General features: G+C 36.0%; 1 protein-coding gene across 1 annotated transcript in view; it reads right to left on the bottom strand.

Moving 5' to 3' along the window:
* The window catches only part of CWF19L2 (CWF19 like cell cycle control factor 2), a 187,524-nt gene that overhangs the window by 154,723 nt on the left and 13,766 nt on the right, over nt 1–19,035 (bottom strand). The window contains exons 4-5 of the mRNA XM_059929351.1: nt 10,501–10,611; nt 9,628–9,747 (exon numbers count right to left, since the gene is read on the bottom strand). Coding sequence (XP_059785334.1) covers nt 9,628–9,747; nt 10,501–10,611 — 231 coding nt within the window. The remainder of the gene's footprint in view (nt 1–9,627; nt 9,748–10,500; nt 10,612–19,035) is intronic.

Below are 19,035 nucleotides of genomic sequence, written 5' to 3' on the forward strand. Positions count from 1 at the left end.
TACAAGGGAATTCCCATAAGGTTAACAGCTGATCTTTCAGCATAAACTCTGCAGGCCAGAAGGGAGAGGCAAGATATATTTAAATTGATGAAAGGGAAAAACATACAACCAATATTACTCTATCCAGTAAGGATCTAATTCAGATGCAACGGAGAAATCAAAAGCCTTACAGACAAGCAAAAGTTAAGAGAATTCAGCACCACCAAACAAGCTTTATGACAAATGCTAAAGGAACTGCTCTAGGCAGGAAACACAAGAGAAGGAAAATACCTACAAAAACAGAGCCAAAACAATTAAAAATATGGTAATAAGAACATACATATTACTTTAAATGTAAATAGATTAAATCCGCCAACCAAAAGACACTGACTGCCTGAATGGATACAAAAACAAGACCCTTATACATGTTGTCTACAAGAGACCCACTTCAGACATAAGGACACGTGCAGACTGAAAGTGAGGGGATAGAAAAAGATATTCCATGCAAATGGAAATCAAAAGAAAGCTGGAGTACCAATACTCATATCAAATAAAATAGACTTTAAAATAAAACTATTACAAGAGGTAAAGAAGGACACTACATAGTGATTCAGTGATCAAACCAAGAGGAAGACATAACAATTCTAACTATTTATGCACCCAACATAGAAGCACCTCAATATGTAATGCAAAGGCTAACAGCCATAAAACGGGAAATCAACAGTAACACAATAATAGTGGGGGACTTTACACTTACACCAATGGACAAATCATCCAGAAAGAAAATTAACAAGGACACACAAGCCTTAAATGACACATTAGACCAGATGGACTTAGTTGATATCTGCAGAACATTCGATCCAAAAGCAGAATAACATTATTCTTAAGTGCACACGGAACATTCTCCAGGATATATCACATCTTGGGTCACATATCAAGCCTCAATAAATTTTAGAAAATTGAAATCATATCAAGCATCTTTTTGGACAACAATATGAGACTAGCTATCAATTACAGGGAAAAAAAACTGTAAAAAACACAAACAGACGGAAACTATACAATGTGCTACTAAATAACCAAGAGATCACTGAAAAAAATCAGAGGAAATCAAAAAATACCTTGAATCAAATGACAATGAAAGCACAAGGACATAAAATCTATGGGGTGCAGCAAAAGCAGCTCTAAGAGGGAAGTTTATAGCAATACAATCCTACCTCAAGAAACAAGAAAAATCTCAAATAAACAAACTAATCTTACACATAAATCAACTAGAAAAAGAAGAACAAACAAAGCCCTAGGTTAATAGAAGGAAAGAAATCATAAAAAGCAGAGCAGAAATAAATGAAATAGAACAATGAAAACAACAGCAAAAATCAATGAAACTAAAAGCTGGTTCTTTGAGAAGATAAACAAAATTGATAAACCATTAGCCAAACTCATCAAGAAAAAAAGAGACAGGACTCAAATCAATAAAATTAGAAATGAAAAAGAGGTTACAACTATCACCACAGAAATACAAAATATTGTTAAGAGACTACTACAAGCAACTATATGCCAAAAAATGGACAACCTGGAAATAACAGACAAATTCTTAGAAAGGTACACCCTTCCAAAACTGAACCAGGAAGAAACAGAAAATATAAACAGAACAATCACAAGTACTGAAATTGAAACTGTGATTTAAAAACTCCCAAAAAACATAAGATCAGGGCCAAATGGCTTCACAGGCGAATTCTAACAAAGATTTAGAGAAGAGCTAACACCTATACTTTTGAAACTCTTCCAAAAAATTGCAGAGGGAAGAACACTTCCAAACTCATTCTACGAGGCCACCATCACCCTGATACCAAAACCAGACAAAGATATCACACAAAAAAGAAAATTACCGTTCAATACCACTGATGAACATAGATGTTAAAATCCTCAAAAAACTACTAGCAAACAGAATCCAGGAAGACATTAAAAGGATCATACACCATGATCAAGTGAGATTTATCCCAGGGATGCAAGGATTCTTCAATATACGCAAATCAATCACTGTGATACACCATGTTAACAAACTGAAGGATAAAAACCATATGATAATCTCAACAGATGCAGAAAAAACTTTAGACAAAATTCAACACGCATTTATGATAAAAACTCTCCAGAAAGTGGGATTAGAGAGAACCTACCTCAACATAATGAAGGCCATATATGACAAACCCACAGCAAACATTATTCTCAATGGTGAAAAACTGAAAGCATTTCCTCTAGCATCAGTAACAAGAGTGCCCACTCTGACCACTATTATTCAACATAGTTTTGGAATTCCTAGCCACAGCAATCAGAGAAGAAAAAGAAATAAAAGGAATACAAACTGGAAATGAAGAGGTACAATTGTCATTGTTTGCAGATGACAGGATACTATACTTGGAAAATCCTAAAGATAACACCAGAAAACTGCTAGAGTTAATCAATGAAATTAGTAAAGGCAAAGAACACAAAATTAATATAGAAATCTCTTGCATTACTATATACTAACACTGAAAAATCAGAAAGAGAAATTAAGGAAAAAATCCCATTTACCACTGCAACAAAAAGAATAAAATACCTAGGAATAAACCTACCTGAGGTGGCAAAAGACCTGTATGCAGTAAAATATAGGACACTGATGAAAGAAATCAGAAATGACACAAACAAATGGAGAGATCCATGTTCTTGGACTGGAAGAGTCAACACTGTGAAAATAACTATACTACCCAAAGCAATCTACAGATTCAATGCAATTCCTATCAAATTACCAATGGCATTTTGAACAGAAATAGAGGAAAAATTTTACAATTTGTATGGAAACACAAAAGACCCCAAATAGCCAAAACAATCTTCAGAAAGAAAATGGAGCTGGAGGAATCAGGATCCCTCACTTCAGACTATACTACAAAGCTACAGTAATTAAGACAGTATGGTACTGGCACAAAAACAGAAATATAGATCAATGGAACAGAAAAGAAAGCCCAGAGATAAATCCACACACTTACGGCCACCTGATCTTTGACAAAGGAGACAAGAATATACAATGGAGAAAAGACAGTCTCTTCAATAAATGGTGCACGGGAAACTGGACAGCAACATGTAAAAGAATGAAATTAGAACACTCCCTAACACCATACACAAAAATAAACTCAAAATGGATTAAAGACCTAAATGTAAGGCTAGACACTATAAAACTCTTAGAAGAAAACATAGGAAGAACACTTTTTGACATAAATCACAACAAGATCCTTTTTGACTCATCTCCTAGAGTAATGAAAATAAAAACAAAAATAAATAAATGGGACCTCATGAAACTTAAAAGCTTCTGCACAGCACGTGAAGCCATAAACAAGATGAAAAGACAACCCTCAGAATGGAGAAAATATTTGTAAACGAAGCAAGTGACAAAGGACTAATCTCCACAATATACACACAGCTCATACGGCTAAATATCAAAAAAACAACCCAGTCCAAAACTGGGTCAAAGACCTAAATAGACATTTCTCCAAAGAAGACATACAGCTGGCCAACAAACACATGAAAAGATGCTCAACATCACTAATTATTAGAAAAATGCAAATCAAAACTACTATGAGGTATCACCTCACACCAGTCAGAATGGCCATTATCAAGAAATCTACAAACAATAAATGCTGGAGAGGGTGTGGAGAAAAGAGAACCCTCTTGCACTGTTGGTGAGAACATAAATTGATACAGCCACTTTGGAGAACAGTATGGAGGTTCCTTAAAAAACTAAAAATAAAACTACCATATGACCTGGCAATCCAACTACTGTACATATACCCTGAGAAAACCATAATTCAAAAGATATATGAACCAAAATGTTCACTGCAGCACTATTAACAATAGCCAGGACATGGAAGCAACTTAAATGTCCATCGACAGATGAATGGATAAAGAAGATGTGGTGCATATATACTATGGAATATTACTCAGCCATAAAAAGGAACAAAATTGGGTCATTTTTATTGATGAGGATGATCCTAGAGTCTGTCATACAGAGTGAAGTAAGTCAGAAAAAGAAAAACAAATACTGTACATTAAGGCATATATATGGAATCTAGAAAAATGGTACTGAAGAACCTATTTCCAGGGCAGGAAAAGAAACATAGATGTAGAGAATGGACTTCTGGACATGTGGGGGAAGGGGAGAGTGGGACGAATTGAGAGTGGCACTGACCTATATACACTACCATGTGTAAAATAAATAGCTAGTGGGAAGCTGCTGTATAGCACAGGGAGCTCAGCTCGGTGCTCTGTGATGAACTAGATGAGTGGGATGGGGCGGGGGTTGGAAGGAGGCTCAAGAGGGAGGGAATGTATGTATACATATAGCTGATTCACTTTGTTCTGCAGCAGAAACTAACACAACATTGCAAAGCAATTATACTCCAATAAAAAATTTTTTCATTAAATCAAGTATAAAAAAATAAAATAGGGCTTCCCTGGTGGCACAGTGGTTGAGAATCTGCCTGCCAATGCAGGGGACACGGGTTCGAGCCCTGGTCTGGGAAGATCCCACATGCCGCGGAGCAACTGGGCCCGTGAGCCACAACTACTGAGCCTGCGCGTCTGCAGCCTGTGCTCCGCAACAAGAGAGGCCACGATAGTGAGAGGCCCACACACTGCGATGAAGAGTGGCCCCCACTTGCCGCAACTAGAGAAATCCCTTGCACAGAAACGAAGACCCAACACAGCTAAAAATAAATAAATAAATAAAATTTTTAAAAACTTTTAAAAAAAAAGAATCCTGTTTTAAAAAAATAAATAATAAAATAAAATAAAATCAGGAACAAGACAATGTTGCCCACTCTCTCCACTTTCATTCAACACAGTATTGGAAGACCTACCCACATCAATCAGACAAGATTAAGAAATAAAAGGTGTCAAAATTGGAAAGGAAGAAGTAAAACTGACACTATTTGCCCATGACATGATACTATATATAGAAAACCCTAAAGTCTTCACCAGAAAACTATTAAAACTAAGAAATAAATTTTATAAAAGTTCAGAATACAGATTAGCATACCGAAATCTGTTGCTTTTCTATATACTAATGATGAATTATCAGAAAGAGAATTCAAGAAAAAAAATCCCATTTACAATTGAATCAAAAAAGAATAAAATACCTCGGAATAAACTTAACCAAGGAGGTAAAGGACCTATACTCTGAAAATATAGGACAAAGATGAAGGAAATTAAAGATGATAAAAGAAACAGAAAGATATACCATGTTCACAAATTATTAGAATGCTATTATAATATCCATATTACCCAAAGCAATCCCTATCAAAGTACCCAAGACATTTTTCAAAGATTTAGAATAAATAATCCTAAAATTTATATGGAACAACAAAAGACCCCCAATAGCCAAGACAATCTTGAGAAAAAAGAAAAAAGCTGGAGGTAAAACACTCCCTCACTTTAGACATTACTACAAAGCTATAGTAATCCAAACAGTATGGTACTGGCACAAAAACACACACATAGATCAACAGAACAGAATAGGCAGCTAAGAAATGAACGCACACACCAGTGGTTCAATTGATCTATGACAAAGGAGACAAGAATATACAACAGAGAAAAACAGTCTCTGCAGTAAGTGGTGCTAGGACAATGTACAACTATAGGTAAAAGAATGAAATTAGAACATTCTCTAATACCATATACAAAGAATAAACTCAAAATGGATTGACGACCTAAATGTAAGAACAGAAACCAGAAATCTCGAAGAAAACACAGGCAAAACACTCTTTCCAATAAATTGTAGCAGTATTTTTCTGGATCTATCACCTCAGGTAAAGGAAAAAAACCCAGAATAAACAAATGGAACCTAATTAAACTTAAAAGCTTTGACACTGCAAAGGAAACCATCAACAAAAGGAAAGACAACCTACTGAATGGGAGAAAATATTTGCAAATGATATTTCTGATAAGGGGTTAATATTCAAAATATATAAACAGCTCAAAGAACTCACTATCAAAAAAACAACCCAATTAAAAAAATGGGCAGAGACCTGAATAGACATTTTTCCAAAGAAAACATACATATGGCCAACAGGCACATAAAAAGATTCTCAACATCACTAATCATCAAGGAATTGCAAATCAAAACCACAATGAGGTACCACCTCACACCTGTCAGAATGGCCATCATCAAAAAGACCACAAATAACATGTTGGTGACGTGGAGAAAAGAGAATCCTAGTACATTTCTAGTAGGAATGTAAATTGGTACAGCCACTATGGAAAACAATAAGAACTTTCCTCAAAAAACTAAAAATAGAACTACCATATGATCCAAAAATTCCACTCCTGAGGTACATATTCAAAGAAAATGAAAAGACTAATTCAAAAAGATATATGCACCCAATGTTCATAGCAGAATTATTCACAACAGCCAAGATATGGAAGCAACCTAAGTATCCACCAATAGATGAATGAATAAACAAGTTGTGATACACACACACACACACACACACACACACACACACACAGAGGACTATTTCTCAACGATAAAAATAAATGAAATTCTGCCATTTGCAACAATATGGACGGACCTACAGGATTTTATGCTTAGTGAAATAAGCCAAATACTGTAGTTATTACTTATATGTGGAATAAAATGAATATATAACAAAACAGACTCACAGATAGAACTAGTGGTCACCAGTGAGGAAAGGTAAGGTCAAGGGGCTCAATAGAGGTAGGGGATTAAGATGTACAAACTACTATGTATAAAGTAAATAAAAATAAAAACTGTAACCATCATTTGAAGAAAGAAAATATGTGGATGTTTGAAAACTGGCTTGTCTCACTCATTAATCTAGATGATTTACTTCTGTACACAATAATCTGAATTCTTACCTAAGCAAAAACCAAAAATTACTACAGGTTATCATACATCAGGACTAAATCCATGCATTTACAGAGCAAAATAAATTCATGGGTAAAAGAATAATACTGTACAATTTCAAATATACAAAAAAAGAGAAGCACCTACAGTTTCCCAAGAAGTTTATAATCTCATAAGGGAAACAGGATAAGACTATTAAATTACAGTGCTTTATAGAAAACTACAAGTACTATATAGTAAAGGAACAAATAAAGTGCTAGAGGAACATAAAGGAAGCAGAGATTTATTTCAATCAAGCAAAATAATAAGAATTTCATCATATATATCAAGTTAGGCCTTGAAGGATAAACAGGATGCAGTCATACAGGAATAGAGGGCATGTACTTAGAAAAATCCAGATGAACAAAAATTCAGAGACAGGAATTTGCAGAGAAATACAACAGAAATTAATTAAACTATTTTGGTTGAGATGCAGATCACCCAAAGGAAAGAGTCCAATCTAATGTGTTTGGACTCTATTTGCAGGCAGCATTTTGTGGTCTTTAAAAAAGAATAATAAATATAGCACCTTTCTTTTCAATCTAGGCTCTGAGCAAGTTAAGAAACATAAAAAAAGCATAAGAAATAAAAGACAAAAATTACCCTTATTGCTAATGAAGGCTAAATTGGAATTTTTCTTTCAGTGAACACCAAATGCATCTGTTAACTGAACCCCACAATGAGGCAGATTTTCCCAGGTGTAGAATGCACTGAACCAACCCCCCACTTCATATCATTCCCCACACAATCTCTGCAAGCAGTCTGTTCCATAAGCAGGAAAGGCAGGGCTAAGTCAAGTATGCCCAGTTTATCCTTTGCAAATTTTCTAATAGAAAATGTACTTCATATCCTCAAGGACAGAATGAGAAAGAAGGGTGGCATGAAACACCACTAGCAGAGCTTCATCCACGGAAAAGGAAATACTACAAACAGCAAAGACACATTCCGCTTAACTTCAATCACTGAACATTTCTAAACAGAATAATACCATGACAAAAGCTGTACTTTGAAAAAGTTAGTCTGACATCAGTCGTAGGATGCTGAAAAACAAAAACGTTATTGTAACTGCCCAGGCAAGAGTAAATTAGGGCCTGAACCACAATAATATTTAATGTTAACCAGTTCTTAGTTCCAGGGGCTGTCTTCAGTTCACTTCATATATTAACTCAGCTCCAGTAAAGATGATATAAATGAGACAAAGAGGTGAAGACATACAACTAACAAATGGCATTTAAACTAGGAGTAGCAGCAGGAATGGAAAAGATGATATAGGTGCAAAAAAAAAAGACAAAAACTACATAAGCAAATGAGCAAATCAACAGACACTGACTTACTTGAATCAGAGAAGTTTATATAAGAATTTGTAAGAAAATATTATATTAATTAGAAAAGCTGTAATTCAATGCTGGAAAGTTGGTAAGATAAGCATGACAAAGTACTATAGCTTCTTAGGAAAGGAAAGGTGGTTTTCTGTAACAGTATTTCTAAGAAAAACTAATCACTATCTCAATGTATTAAAGATACTCAAGAGTTTACTACATTCTGTTGTTTGATATAGAGAACAGACGAATCTGTGCAAAACCTAAGATCATAAGCCAGGGATACCCGAACATACCAGACCATTCATGCCCACAAACAGCAGAGCATGATTTCAGAAGCAAGCATGTAATCACAATGGGTAAAATCAACTTTCTGACTTCATGCAGCTCCTCCTTCTTGCTCTACTACCCACTGGTTACACCCCTTTGGTACTTTCCCCCTAACTTCCTCAGGTCTAACTCAGAGACAAAACAGAACTTAGTAAAGATATTCCGAAAACCTCTGGCCCCAAAGTTCCAAATGGGCAGCTACTTAACTATAAAGTCAATACAGTTTACCACACCAACATTTTCAGAATTAAAATCAAACTGGGGAAGAAACAAAAACACAAAACATTGATCATAGGACTTCATGATCACTCTTTCATATTTTTCATTTATTTGTGCCTCTATGTTGCATTCAAATTCTTGAATTTGATAGTCTAAATTCTTAAAGACTATCTTCTTGTTCACTAATTCTGTCTTCGGCTGTATTGTTGTTTCACCATTTTACAAGTTTCTAATTTCAACTCTAATATTTTTCATTTCTAATATTGGCTCTTTCTCAAATCCACCTTCTTATTAATCTTTCAACCGTTATTCACATTTTTGATACCTACTATTACTATATAAGCTATTAAATATTCCAAAAGATAAAGGTTTTATGAGTCTGATTCTGTTGTTTATTGTTTCAGATGACTCTCATTCATGGACTATCGTTACATTTTCATGTATAGTATGATTTTAGATTATGACCTTAAATGCCATAGAACTTGCTTCTGGGAGACCTGTGAGGCCTAAATTGACAGTGTCATCCTTTAGAAAGGACTGGTAGTTATTTCTGCCAATCATTTCAAGGCACTACCAACTCAAGAATGCTTTAAATTCTCACCTTGAAGATTTTCAGGTGTAAACCAAATTCTGTACTCAACCATATATGCCCTAGATTTATAAATATAATATACATTTAAACTCATTTCCTACAAAAAAAATTTAAAAGAATATATCACATTTCATAGTTGTTCCCACTGATTTATTAAATACCACAAAAAATAATATCTTACAAGTAAAACTGCATTTACATAAATGTGTATCAGTTAAAGGCAAATCAGAAAGTTAAAGCATTTTAAATGTTCTTACCTGTTCAAGTGCTTGGGTTTTCTCTTGCTCTATTTTCCTTATAGTTTCCTTTTCAGCTTTGAGTGATAATGATGACATAGTTTTAACAGACATAAAATCAACAGTCATCCATTCATCCCTCTGTTAAGAAAAAGAAGTCACTTCAATCTAAATTGATTAGAACACTAAACACTTAGCAATAAATTAGAGATTCTGGAGGCACTCAAACCTGGATTAAATCCCACATGGCTGTATAACTTAAAGAAAGTTTCTTAGTCTCTCTAAGCCTTCTTCTCTCCCCTGTAAAAATGGGTTAAAATACCTACCTTTCAGGAATGTTTTAAGGAGTTAACAAGAAAACTGACTTAAGGCATCTAGCCCAATGCCAGATATACAACAGGCACTCAAACATAGTTCTTTTCACCTTTCTTTCTTCACTGTTGCTAACAGTGTAAATATAGCACTCTTCCTCAGGCGTATGAACTATAACCCAAAATTTGTGAACTATTCAACTATAAGCATTGCTAAGAAAATTATGGCATGAAATGAAGGGAAAGAAAAACTGTGACTGAACTCTACTTGCTGTAGAAAAGTCAGATAGATGTAACAATACAAGACTTCAAGTACATAAGGGGAAAAGTGCCACTTCCTTATCAACAACCAGAAGTAGGAAACCCTCTGAGGGACTAAAATAGGGATAAATGCTAACTTTCCCACAGGAGAAGAAGGGGAGCCCAAAGGATCAGCAAACAGCATTATTGCTAAAATTACTCATAAAAGTATACTGTTTACAAAGTCTAGTTTTTCTTCTGAATAAATTACAATCATCTTTCATTTTAACATTCATCTACTCTTGTAAGTTGATGCTTCTTTGTTTAAAATCAGGCAGCTTACCTGAATAACTTGGTTGTCTTCTTTTTCTGACTTTTCATCTTTCACCTTCCAGGCCTTTTCCTTGCCAGTAGTATGGGAGGGAACAGCCTCAACCCACTCATCTTCAGAGCTCTAAGAATATTTAGCATATAATTAGAATTCTCAAATTTACATACTTCCACATAAAAACTCTGTGTGGTTCCACTCTTCCTCCTTTTCTCAACCCTTAACTATCAACTTTGTTTGGGTTTCCAGTCTTTGCCAATTATACTTTTTAATCTCTAGACATTCCCCTTGGGACATTAAATCCTCTCTCATGACTTAAACTACCACAATTATACTGATATCTTTCTAATTTATCCACCCAAAGTTTCCGTGATTTAAACAACTGCCTACAATATTTAAATGCCATGCTGAACACAGTAAGAACAAAAAGTGAACCCAGCATCTACTTCCACAATACTTGATCCTTCTTCTATATATTTGAATTGAGCTACCTGGCATCACAAACCACCCACTTACTCGAGTCAGAAATCTCAGGATCATCTTACTCCTCCCATCTAAACCTACGACTGTCATTTCCAAAAGATTTCTCAACTACAGTGAACACCAAATGATTATCATGGGAGTTCACCTCCATCCCTGGCCACAGCTGACTGTTTCAGAGATAGGCACCTGAACCAATTAATTTCAATCATAGTCACTCTCCAGGAATTTGAAATCAAGGCTAAATGGTTTACTCTATAACAAAGGAGAACTCGAAAGGCATTGGCAGAGACCATTTCTGTCATGAGGCACAGAATTCAGGAAAAATTTATCTATATAAAGAAAAGCAAAAATAGAACTTAGAGGGGGAAAAAAAGGAAGATGGTAAGAGGATTCATAAAAGCATTCATGACACTAGTTCGAGCTATTCCTAAAACCCAGGTGCATTCCTTTATGTCCTATCAGACTTTTGTGTTCTAATAATAAATCACTCCCTTTTTTGGTGGGGGGGTGGTTAAACCAATTTAAGTTTCGTTTCTGCTACCTACAACCAAGAGTCACAACTAATATATATTCAGATCTGTTTATCTCTCACTTAGACAACTGGAAAAACCAAATTAGTCTCCAAAACCCCAGTCTTTCCTGCTCACTTTCATTCTCCAACCCCCACCCTAAATACCTTTAGAGTATTATAAAAGGCATATCCGACCACAGTACTCCTCTTCTTTGACTCCCTGTCATAAAGACTACTGTTATGCCTTTTTTTTCCTACCAACAGAACCCAATTTTATTTGGAGATGTAATGTGCCTACCTTGCTGGAGAGTGAAACCTTAATCAAGTCTCCAATAAGGTGGAAATGAAAGTACTATGTAGGACTTTCTGGAAGTTACAAAAAAGAGAGCATCCTCATTCCTGTTATCTAGACTAAGAGGTACTTTTTCAAGACAATGGAGGAACAAAACTAGAAGATTTGGTCCCAGAGGACCACACTAAATTGCCTACTTGATTTCTTCCATATGAAAGAAAACTTAGAGATTGGTTCAAGATGGCAGAGTAGAAGGACGTGCGCTCACTCCCTCTTGCGAGAGCACCGGAATCACAACAGCTCAACAATCATTGACAGAACACTGGAACTCACCAAAAAAGATACCCCACATCCAAAGACAAAGAAGAAGGTGCAATGACATGGTAAGAGGGGCACGATCACAATAAAATCAAACCCCATAACCGCTAGGTGGGTGACTCAAAACTGGAGAACAATTATACCACAGAAGTCCACCGACTGGAGTGAAGGTCCTGAGCCCCACGTCAGGCTTCCCAACCCGGGGGTACGGCAACAGGAGGAATTCCCAGAGAATCAGACTTTGAAGGCTAGCGGGATTTGATTGCAGAACTTCAACAGGACTGAGGGAAATAGAGACTCCACTCTTGGAGGGCACACACAAAGTACTGTGTGCATAATGACCCATGGGGAAGGAGCATCGGTCTAGACTGAACTACACCTACCTGCTAGTGTTGGAGGGTCTCCTGCAGAGGCAGGGGGCAGCTGTGGCTCACTGCAGGAACAAGGACACTGGCAGTAGAAGTTCTGGGAAGTACTCCTTGGCATGAGCCCTCCCAGATTCCAACATTAGCCCCATCAAAGAGCCTGTACTGCAGGGTTGGGTCACCTCAGGCCAAACAACCAACAGGGAGGGAACTCAGCCCCACCCATCAGCAGAAAAGAGGATTAAAGTTTTACTGAGCTCTGCCTACCAGAGCAACACCCAGATCTACCCACCACCAGTCCCTCCCATTAGGAAACGCACAAGCCTCTTAGACTCACCCACCAGAGGGCAGACCGCAGAAGAACCACAATCCTGCAGCCTGTGGAATGAAAACCACATTCACAGAAAGATGGACAAAATAGAAAGGCAGAGGACTATGTACCAAATGAAGGAACAAGATAAAACCCCAGAAAAACAACTAAATGAAGTGGAGATAGGCAACCTTCCAGAAAAAGAATTCACAATAATGATAGTGAAGATGATCCAGGACCTCAGAAAAAGAATGGAGGCAAAGATCGAGAAGATGCAAAAAATGTTTAACAAAGACCTAGAAGAATTAAAGAAAAAACATCTAGAAGAATTAAAAAACAAACAGACAGATATGAACAATACAATGACTGAAATGAAAAATACACTAGAAGGAATCAACAGCAGAATAACTGAGGCAGAAGAACAGAAAAGTGACCTGGAAGACAGAATGGTGGAATTCACTGCCGCAGAACAAAATAAAGAAAAAAGAATGAAAAGAAATGAAGACAGCCTAAGAGACCTCTGGGACAACATTAAACAAACCAACATTCGCATTATAGGGGTCCCAGAAGGAGAGGAGAGAAAGGACCCGAGAAAATATTTGAAGAGATTATAGTCGAAAACTTCCCTAACACAGGAAAGAAAATAGCCACCCAAGTCCAGGAAGCGCAGAGAGTCCTAGGCAGGAGAAACCCAAGGAGAAACTCGCTGAGACACATAGTAATCAAACTGACAAAACTTAAAGACAAAGTAAACTTATTAAAAGCAAGAAGACAAAAATGACAAACAACATACAAGGGAACTCCCATAAGGTTAACAGCTGATTTCTCAACAGAAACTACAAGGCAGAGGGGAGTGGCACGATATATTTAAAGTGATGAAAGGGAACAACCTACAAGCAACATTACCCAGCAACGATCTCATTCATATTCGACAGAGAAATCAAAAGCTTTACAGACAAGCAAAAGCTAAAAGAATTCAGCACCACCAAACTACCTCTACAACAAATGCTAAAGGAACTTCTCTAAGGGGGAAACACAACAGAAGAAAAGGACCTACAAAAACAAACCGAAAACAATTAAGAAAATGGTCATAGGAACATACATATCGATAATTACCTTAAACATGAATGAATTAAATGCTCCGGCCAAAAGACACAGGCTCACTGAATGGATACAAAAACAAGACCCATATATATGCTGTCTACAAGAGACCCACTTCAGAACTAGGGACACATACAGACTGAAAGTGAGGGGATGGAAAAAGATATTCCATGCAAATGAAAATCAAAAGAAAACTGGAGTAGCAATATTCAAATCAGATAAACTAGACTTTAAAATAAAAAATGTTACAAGAGACAAGGAAGGACACTACAAAATGATCAAGGGATCAATCCAAGAAGATATAACAATTATAAACATATATGCACCCACCATAACAGTACCTCAATACATACGGCAAATGCTAACAGCTATAAAAGAGGAAATCGACAGTAACATAATAATAGTGGGGGATTTTAACACCTCACTTACACCAATGGACAGATCACCCAGACAGAGTATTAATAAGGAAATACAAACTTTAAATGACAAAATAGACCAGTTCGATTTAATTAATATTTATAGGACATTCCATCCGAAAAAAGATTACACTTTCTTCTCAAGTGCACATGGAACATTCCCCAGGATAGATCACATCTCGGGTCACAAATCAAGCCTCAGTAAATTTAAGAAAATTGAAACCATATCAAGCATCTTTTCCAACCACAATGCTATGAGATTAGAAATAAATTACAGGGAAAAAAACATAAAAAACACAAACACGTGCAGGCTAAACAATACATTACTAAATAACGAAGAGATCACTGAAGAAATCAAAGAGGAAATAAAAAAATACCTAGAGACAAATGACAACGAAAACACGACGATCCAAAACCTATGGGATGCAGCAAAAGCAGTTCTAAGAGGGAAGTTTATAGCTATACAAGCCTACCTCAAGAAACAAGAAAAATCTCAAATAAACAATCTAACCTTACACCTAAAGGAACTAGAGAAAGAAGAACAAACAAAACCCAAAGTTAGCAGAAGGAGAGAAGTCATAAAGATCAGAGCCAAAATAAAAGAAATAGAAACAAAGAAAACAATAGCAAAGATCAATAAAACTAAAAGCTGGTTCTTTGAGAAGATAAACAAAATTGATCAACCGTTAGCCAGACTCATCAAGAAAAAGAGGGAGAGGACTCAAATCAATAATATTAGAAATGAAAAAGGAGAAGTTACAACAGACACCGCAGAAATACTAAGCATGCTAAGAGACTACTACAAGCAACCCTATGCCAATAAAACGGACAACCTGGAAGAAATGGACAAATTCTTAGAGAGGTATAACCTTCCAAGACTGAACCAGGAAGAAACAGAAAATATGAACAATCACAAGTAATGAAATTGAAACTGTGATTAAAAATCTTCCAACAAACAGAAGTCCAGGACCAGATGGCTTCACAGGTGAATTCTATCAAACATTTAGAGAAGAGCTAACACCCATCCTTCTCAAACTCTTCCAAAAAATTGCAGAGGAACAAACACTCCCAAACTCACTCTACGAGACCACCATCACCCTGATACCAAAACTAAAGATACTACAAAAAAAGAAAATTACAGACCAATATCACTGATGCAAATGCAAAAACGCTTAAAAAAATGCTAGCAAATAGAATCCAACAACACATTAAAAGGATCATACACCATGATTAATTGGGATTTATCACAGGGATGCAAAGATTCTTCAATATATGCAAATCAATCAATGTGATACACCATACTAACAAACTGAAGAATAAAAACCCTATGATCATCTCAATAGATGCAGAAAAAGCTTTTGACAAAACTCAACACCCATTTATGATAAAAACTCTCCAAAAAGTGGGCATAGAGGAAAACTACCTCAACATAATAAAGGCCATATATGACAAACCCACAGCAAACATCATTCTCAACAGTGAAAAACTGAAAGCATTTCCTCTAAGATCAGGACCAAGACAAGGATGTCCACTCTCGCCACACTTATTCAACATAGTTTTGGAAGTCCTAGCCACGGCAATCAGAGAAGAAAAAGAAATAAAAGGAATACAAAGTGGAAAAGAAGAAGTAAAACTGTCACTGTTTACAGATGACATGATACTATACATAGAAAATCCTAAAGATGCCACCAGAAAATTACTAGAACTCATCAATAAATTTGGTAAAGTTGCAGGATACAAAATTAATGCACAGAAATCTCTTGCATTCCTATACACTAATAGCGAAAGATCAGAAAGAGAAATTGAGGAAGCAATCCCATTCACCACTGCAACAAAAAGAATAAAATACCTAGGAATAAACCTACTTAAGGAGGTAAAAGACTTGTACTCAGAAAACTATAAGACTGATGAAAGAAATCAAAGATGACACAGACAGAGAGATATACCATGTTCTTGGACTGGACAAATCAATACTGTGAAAATGACTATACTACCCAAAGCAATCCAGATTCCGTGCAATCCCTATCAAATTACCAATGGCATTTTTTACAGAACTAGAACAAAAAAAATCTTAAAATTTGTATGGAGACACAAAAGACCCCAAATAGCAAAAGCAATCTCGAGGTAAAAAAAGGGAGCTGGAGGAACCAGACTCCCTGACTTCAGACTACACTACACAGCTACAGTAATCAAGACAATATGGTACTGGCACAAAAACAGAAATTTAGATCAATGCAACAAGATAGAAAGCCCAGAGATAAACCCATGCACCTATGGTCAACTAACCTATGACAAAAGAGGCAAAGATATACAATGGAGAAAAGACAGTCTCTTCAATAAGTGGTGCTGGGAAAACTGGACAGCTACATGTAAAAGAACGAAATTAGAACACTCCCTAACACCATACACAAAAATAAACTCCAAATGGATTAAAGACCTAAATGTAAGACTGGATACTATAAAACTCTTAGAGGAAAACATAAGAAGAACACTCTTTGACATAAATCAGAGCAAGATCTTTTCTAACCCACCTCCTAGAATAATGAAAATAAAAACAAAAATAAACAAATGGGACCTAATTAAACTTACAATCTTTTGCACAGCTAAGGAAACCATAAACCAGAGGAAAAGGCAACAATTAGAATGGGAGAAGTATTTGCAAATGAAGCAACTGACAAAGGATTAATCTCCAAAATATGAAAACAACTCATGCAGCTCAATACTAAAAAAACAAGCCAATCAAAAAATGTGCAGAAGACCTAAATAGACATTTTTCCAAAGACATACAGATGGCCAAGAGGCACATGAAAATCTGCTCAACATCACTAATTATTAGAGAAATGCAAATTAAAACTACAATGAGGTATCATCTCACACCAGTTAGAATAGGCATCATCAGAAAATCTACAAACAACAAATGCTGGAGAGGGTGTGGAGAAAAGGGAATGCTCTTGCACTGTTGGTGGGAAGGTAAAATGATACAGCCACTATGGAGAACAGTATGGAGGTTCCTTAAAAAACTAAAAATAGAATTACCATATGACCCAGCAATCCCACTACTGGGCATATACCCGGAGAAAACCATAATTCAAAAAGACACATGCACCCCAATGTTCACTGCAGCACTATTTACAATAGCCAGGTCATGGAAGCAACCTAAATGCCCATCGACAGACGAACAGATAGAGAAGATGTGGTACATATCTACAGTGGAATGGAATATTACTCAGCCATAAAAAGGAATGAAATTGGGTCATCTGTAGAGACGTGGATGGACCTAGAGACTGTCATACAAAGTGAAGTAAGTCAGAAAGAGAAAAACAAATATTCTATATTTATGCATATATTTAGAACCTAGAGAAATGGTACAGATGAACAGGTTTCCAGGGCAGAAATAAAGACACAGATGTAGAGAACAAATGTATGGACACCAAATGGGGGGGCATGGGGGATAAATTGGGAGATTGGGATTGACATATATACACTAATATGTATAAAATAGATAACTAATAAGAACCTGCTGTATAAAAAAATAAAAATAAAATTCAGAAAAAGAAAAAAGAAAAGTTAACTATTTTAATATTCTATGTATTTTATATTAACCAATGGCTATTCTGGGGTTCTCTAATAACACAAATGAACCTAATTTGATGATATACTCCCTACTGAATAATTCAAATTTCTAGGTTTACAAAGTCCTATCAACTCTTACAATTTCATCTCCATTCACCCTCCTCTTGTTTTATAATCTAATATTAAGTTGCTTATAGTTGTATTTACCTACGTATATACATAAACACACACACACACACACAGACACTTTTATATCATGTTATCTCCTACTTCCACGCCTTGCTCTCACAATTCCTTGTGCACAAACACCTCTATATGCCAGGGTGATTCTTACTCATCCTTTAAGTCTCAACTCAAGCATCATTTCCTCAAAACCTGCATATGAAATCCTCCTTCCCTTAATACCTTGAAGTGCCTTGGCATCATGAGATTACATACTGGAAGTATGTGTCTGTTTAACTATAAAATGAGTTCCCCAAAAGTCTGAACTCTATATATTTGTATTCCCCATGTATATGAAAATGTCTGGCAAAGAGTTGGTATTCAATAAATGTGCATTAAAATTAACTCAATCCACCCTTGCAAAAGCCCAAGTCAGAAACTTTAAGCAGCAGCCTGCATTAAATACTAGGTAATGAATGAAAGAAGCATATGTGATACAGCTGGTACTCATTATTCATTTACACAACGTCAACTGGACCATTCTGTACAACTCTCCTGCCTCCATTCCCTTTCTATTAATTTTGTTGCTAATTTTCACTATTATTCACTCACCTCACCACTTCAGCATGACTTATGTTCCCCTCTCCCCATACTATGACCTAAGTTCTCCTGCTGTTTCAATCCTCCATCCTACCTTGAAGAATTCATAAACCATCAACGTGCCTCTTGACCTAAGACAGCTCCCAGGACTCTTCTTCTCATGTGTAGCCATCATAATTAACCACACTCCTAATCCCATCTAACAGTCAAAACCTAAATACAGAACCAAGACAGAAAAGTGCCACCAATAAAAACATATGTAAATGTACATATTTTATATATATATGAAATATTACATACGTATATAAAATACATGTACTTATATTTGCATAATACACATAAAACGTATACACTTTATATTTAAAATATAAAGTACCTACATAAATACATATATTTCTCAAAGATACTTGAAGACTTCT

Source organism: Balaenoptera ricei, chromosome 8 (assembly GCF_028023285.1).
Source record: "Balaenoptera ricei isolate mBalRic1 chromosome 8, mBalRic1.hap2, whole genome shotgun sequence".
Lineage (NCBI taxonomy): Eukaryota > Metazoa > Chordata > Mammalia > Artiodactyla > Balaenopteridae > Balaenoptera > Balaenoptera ricei.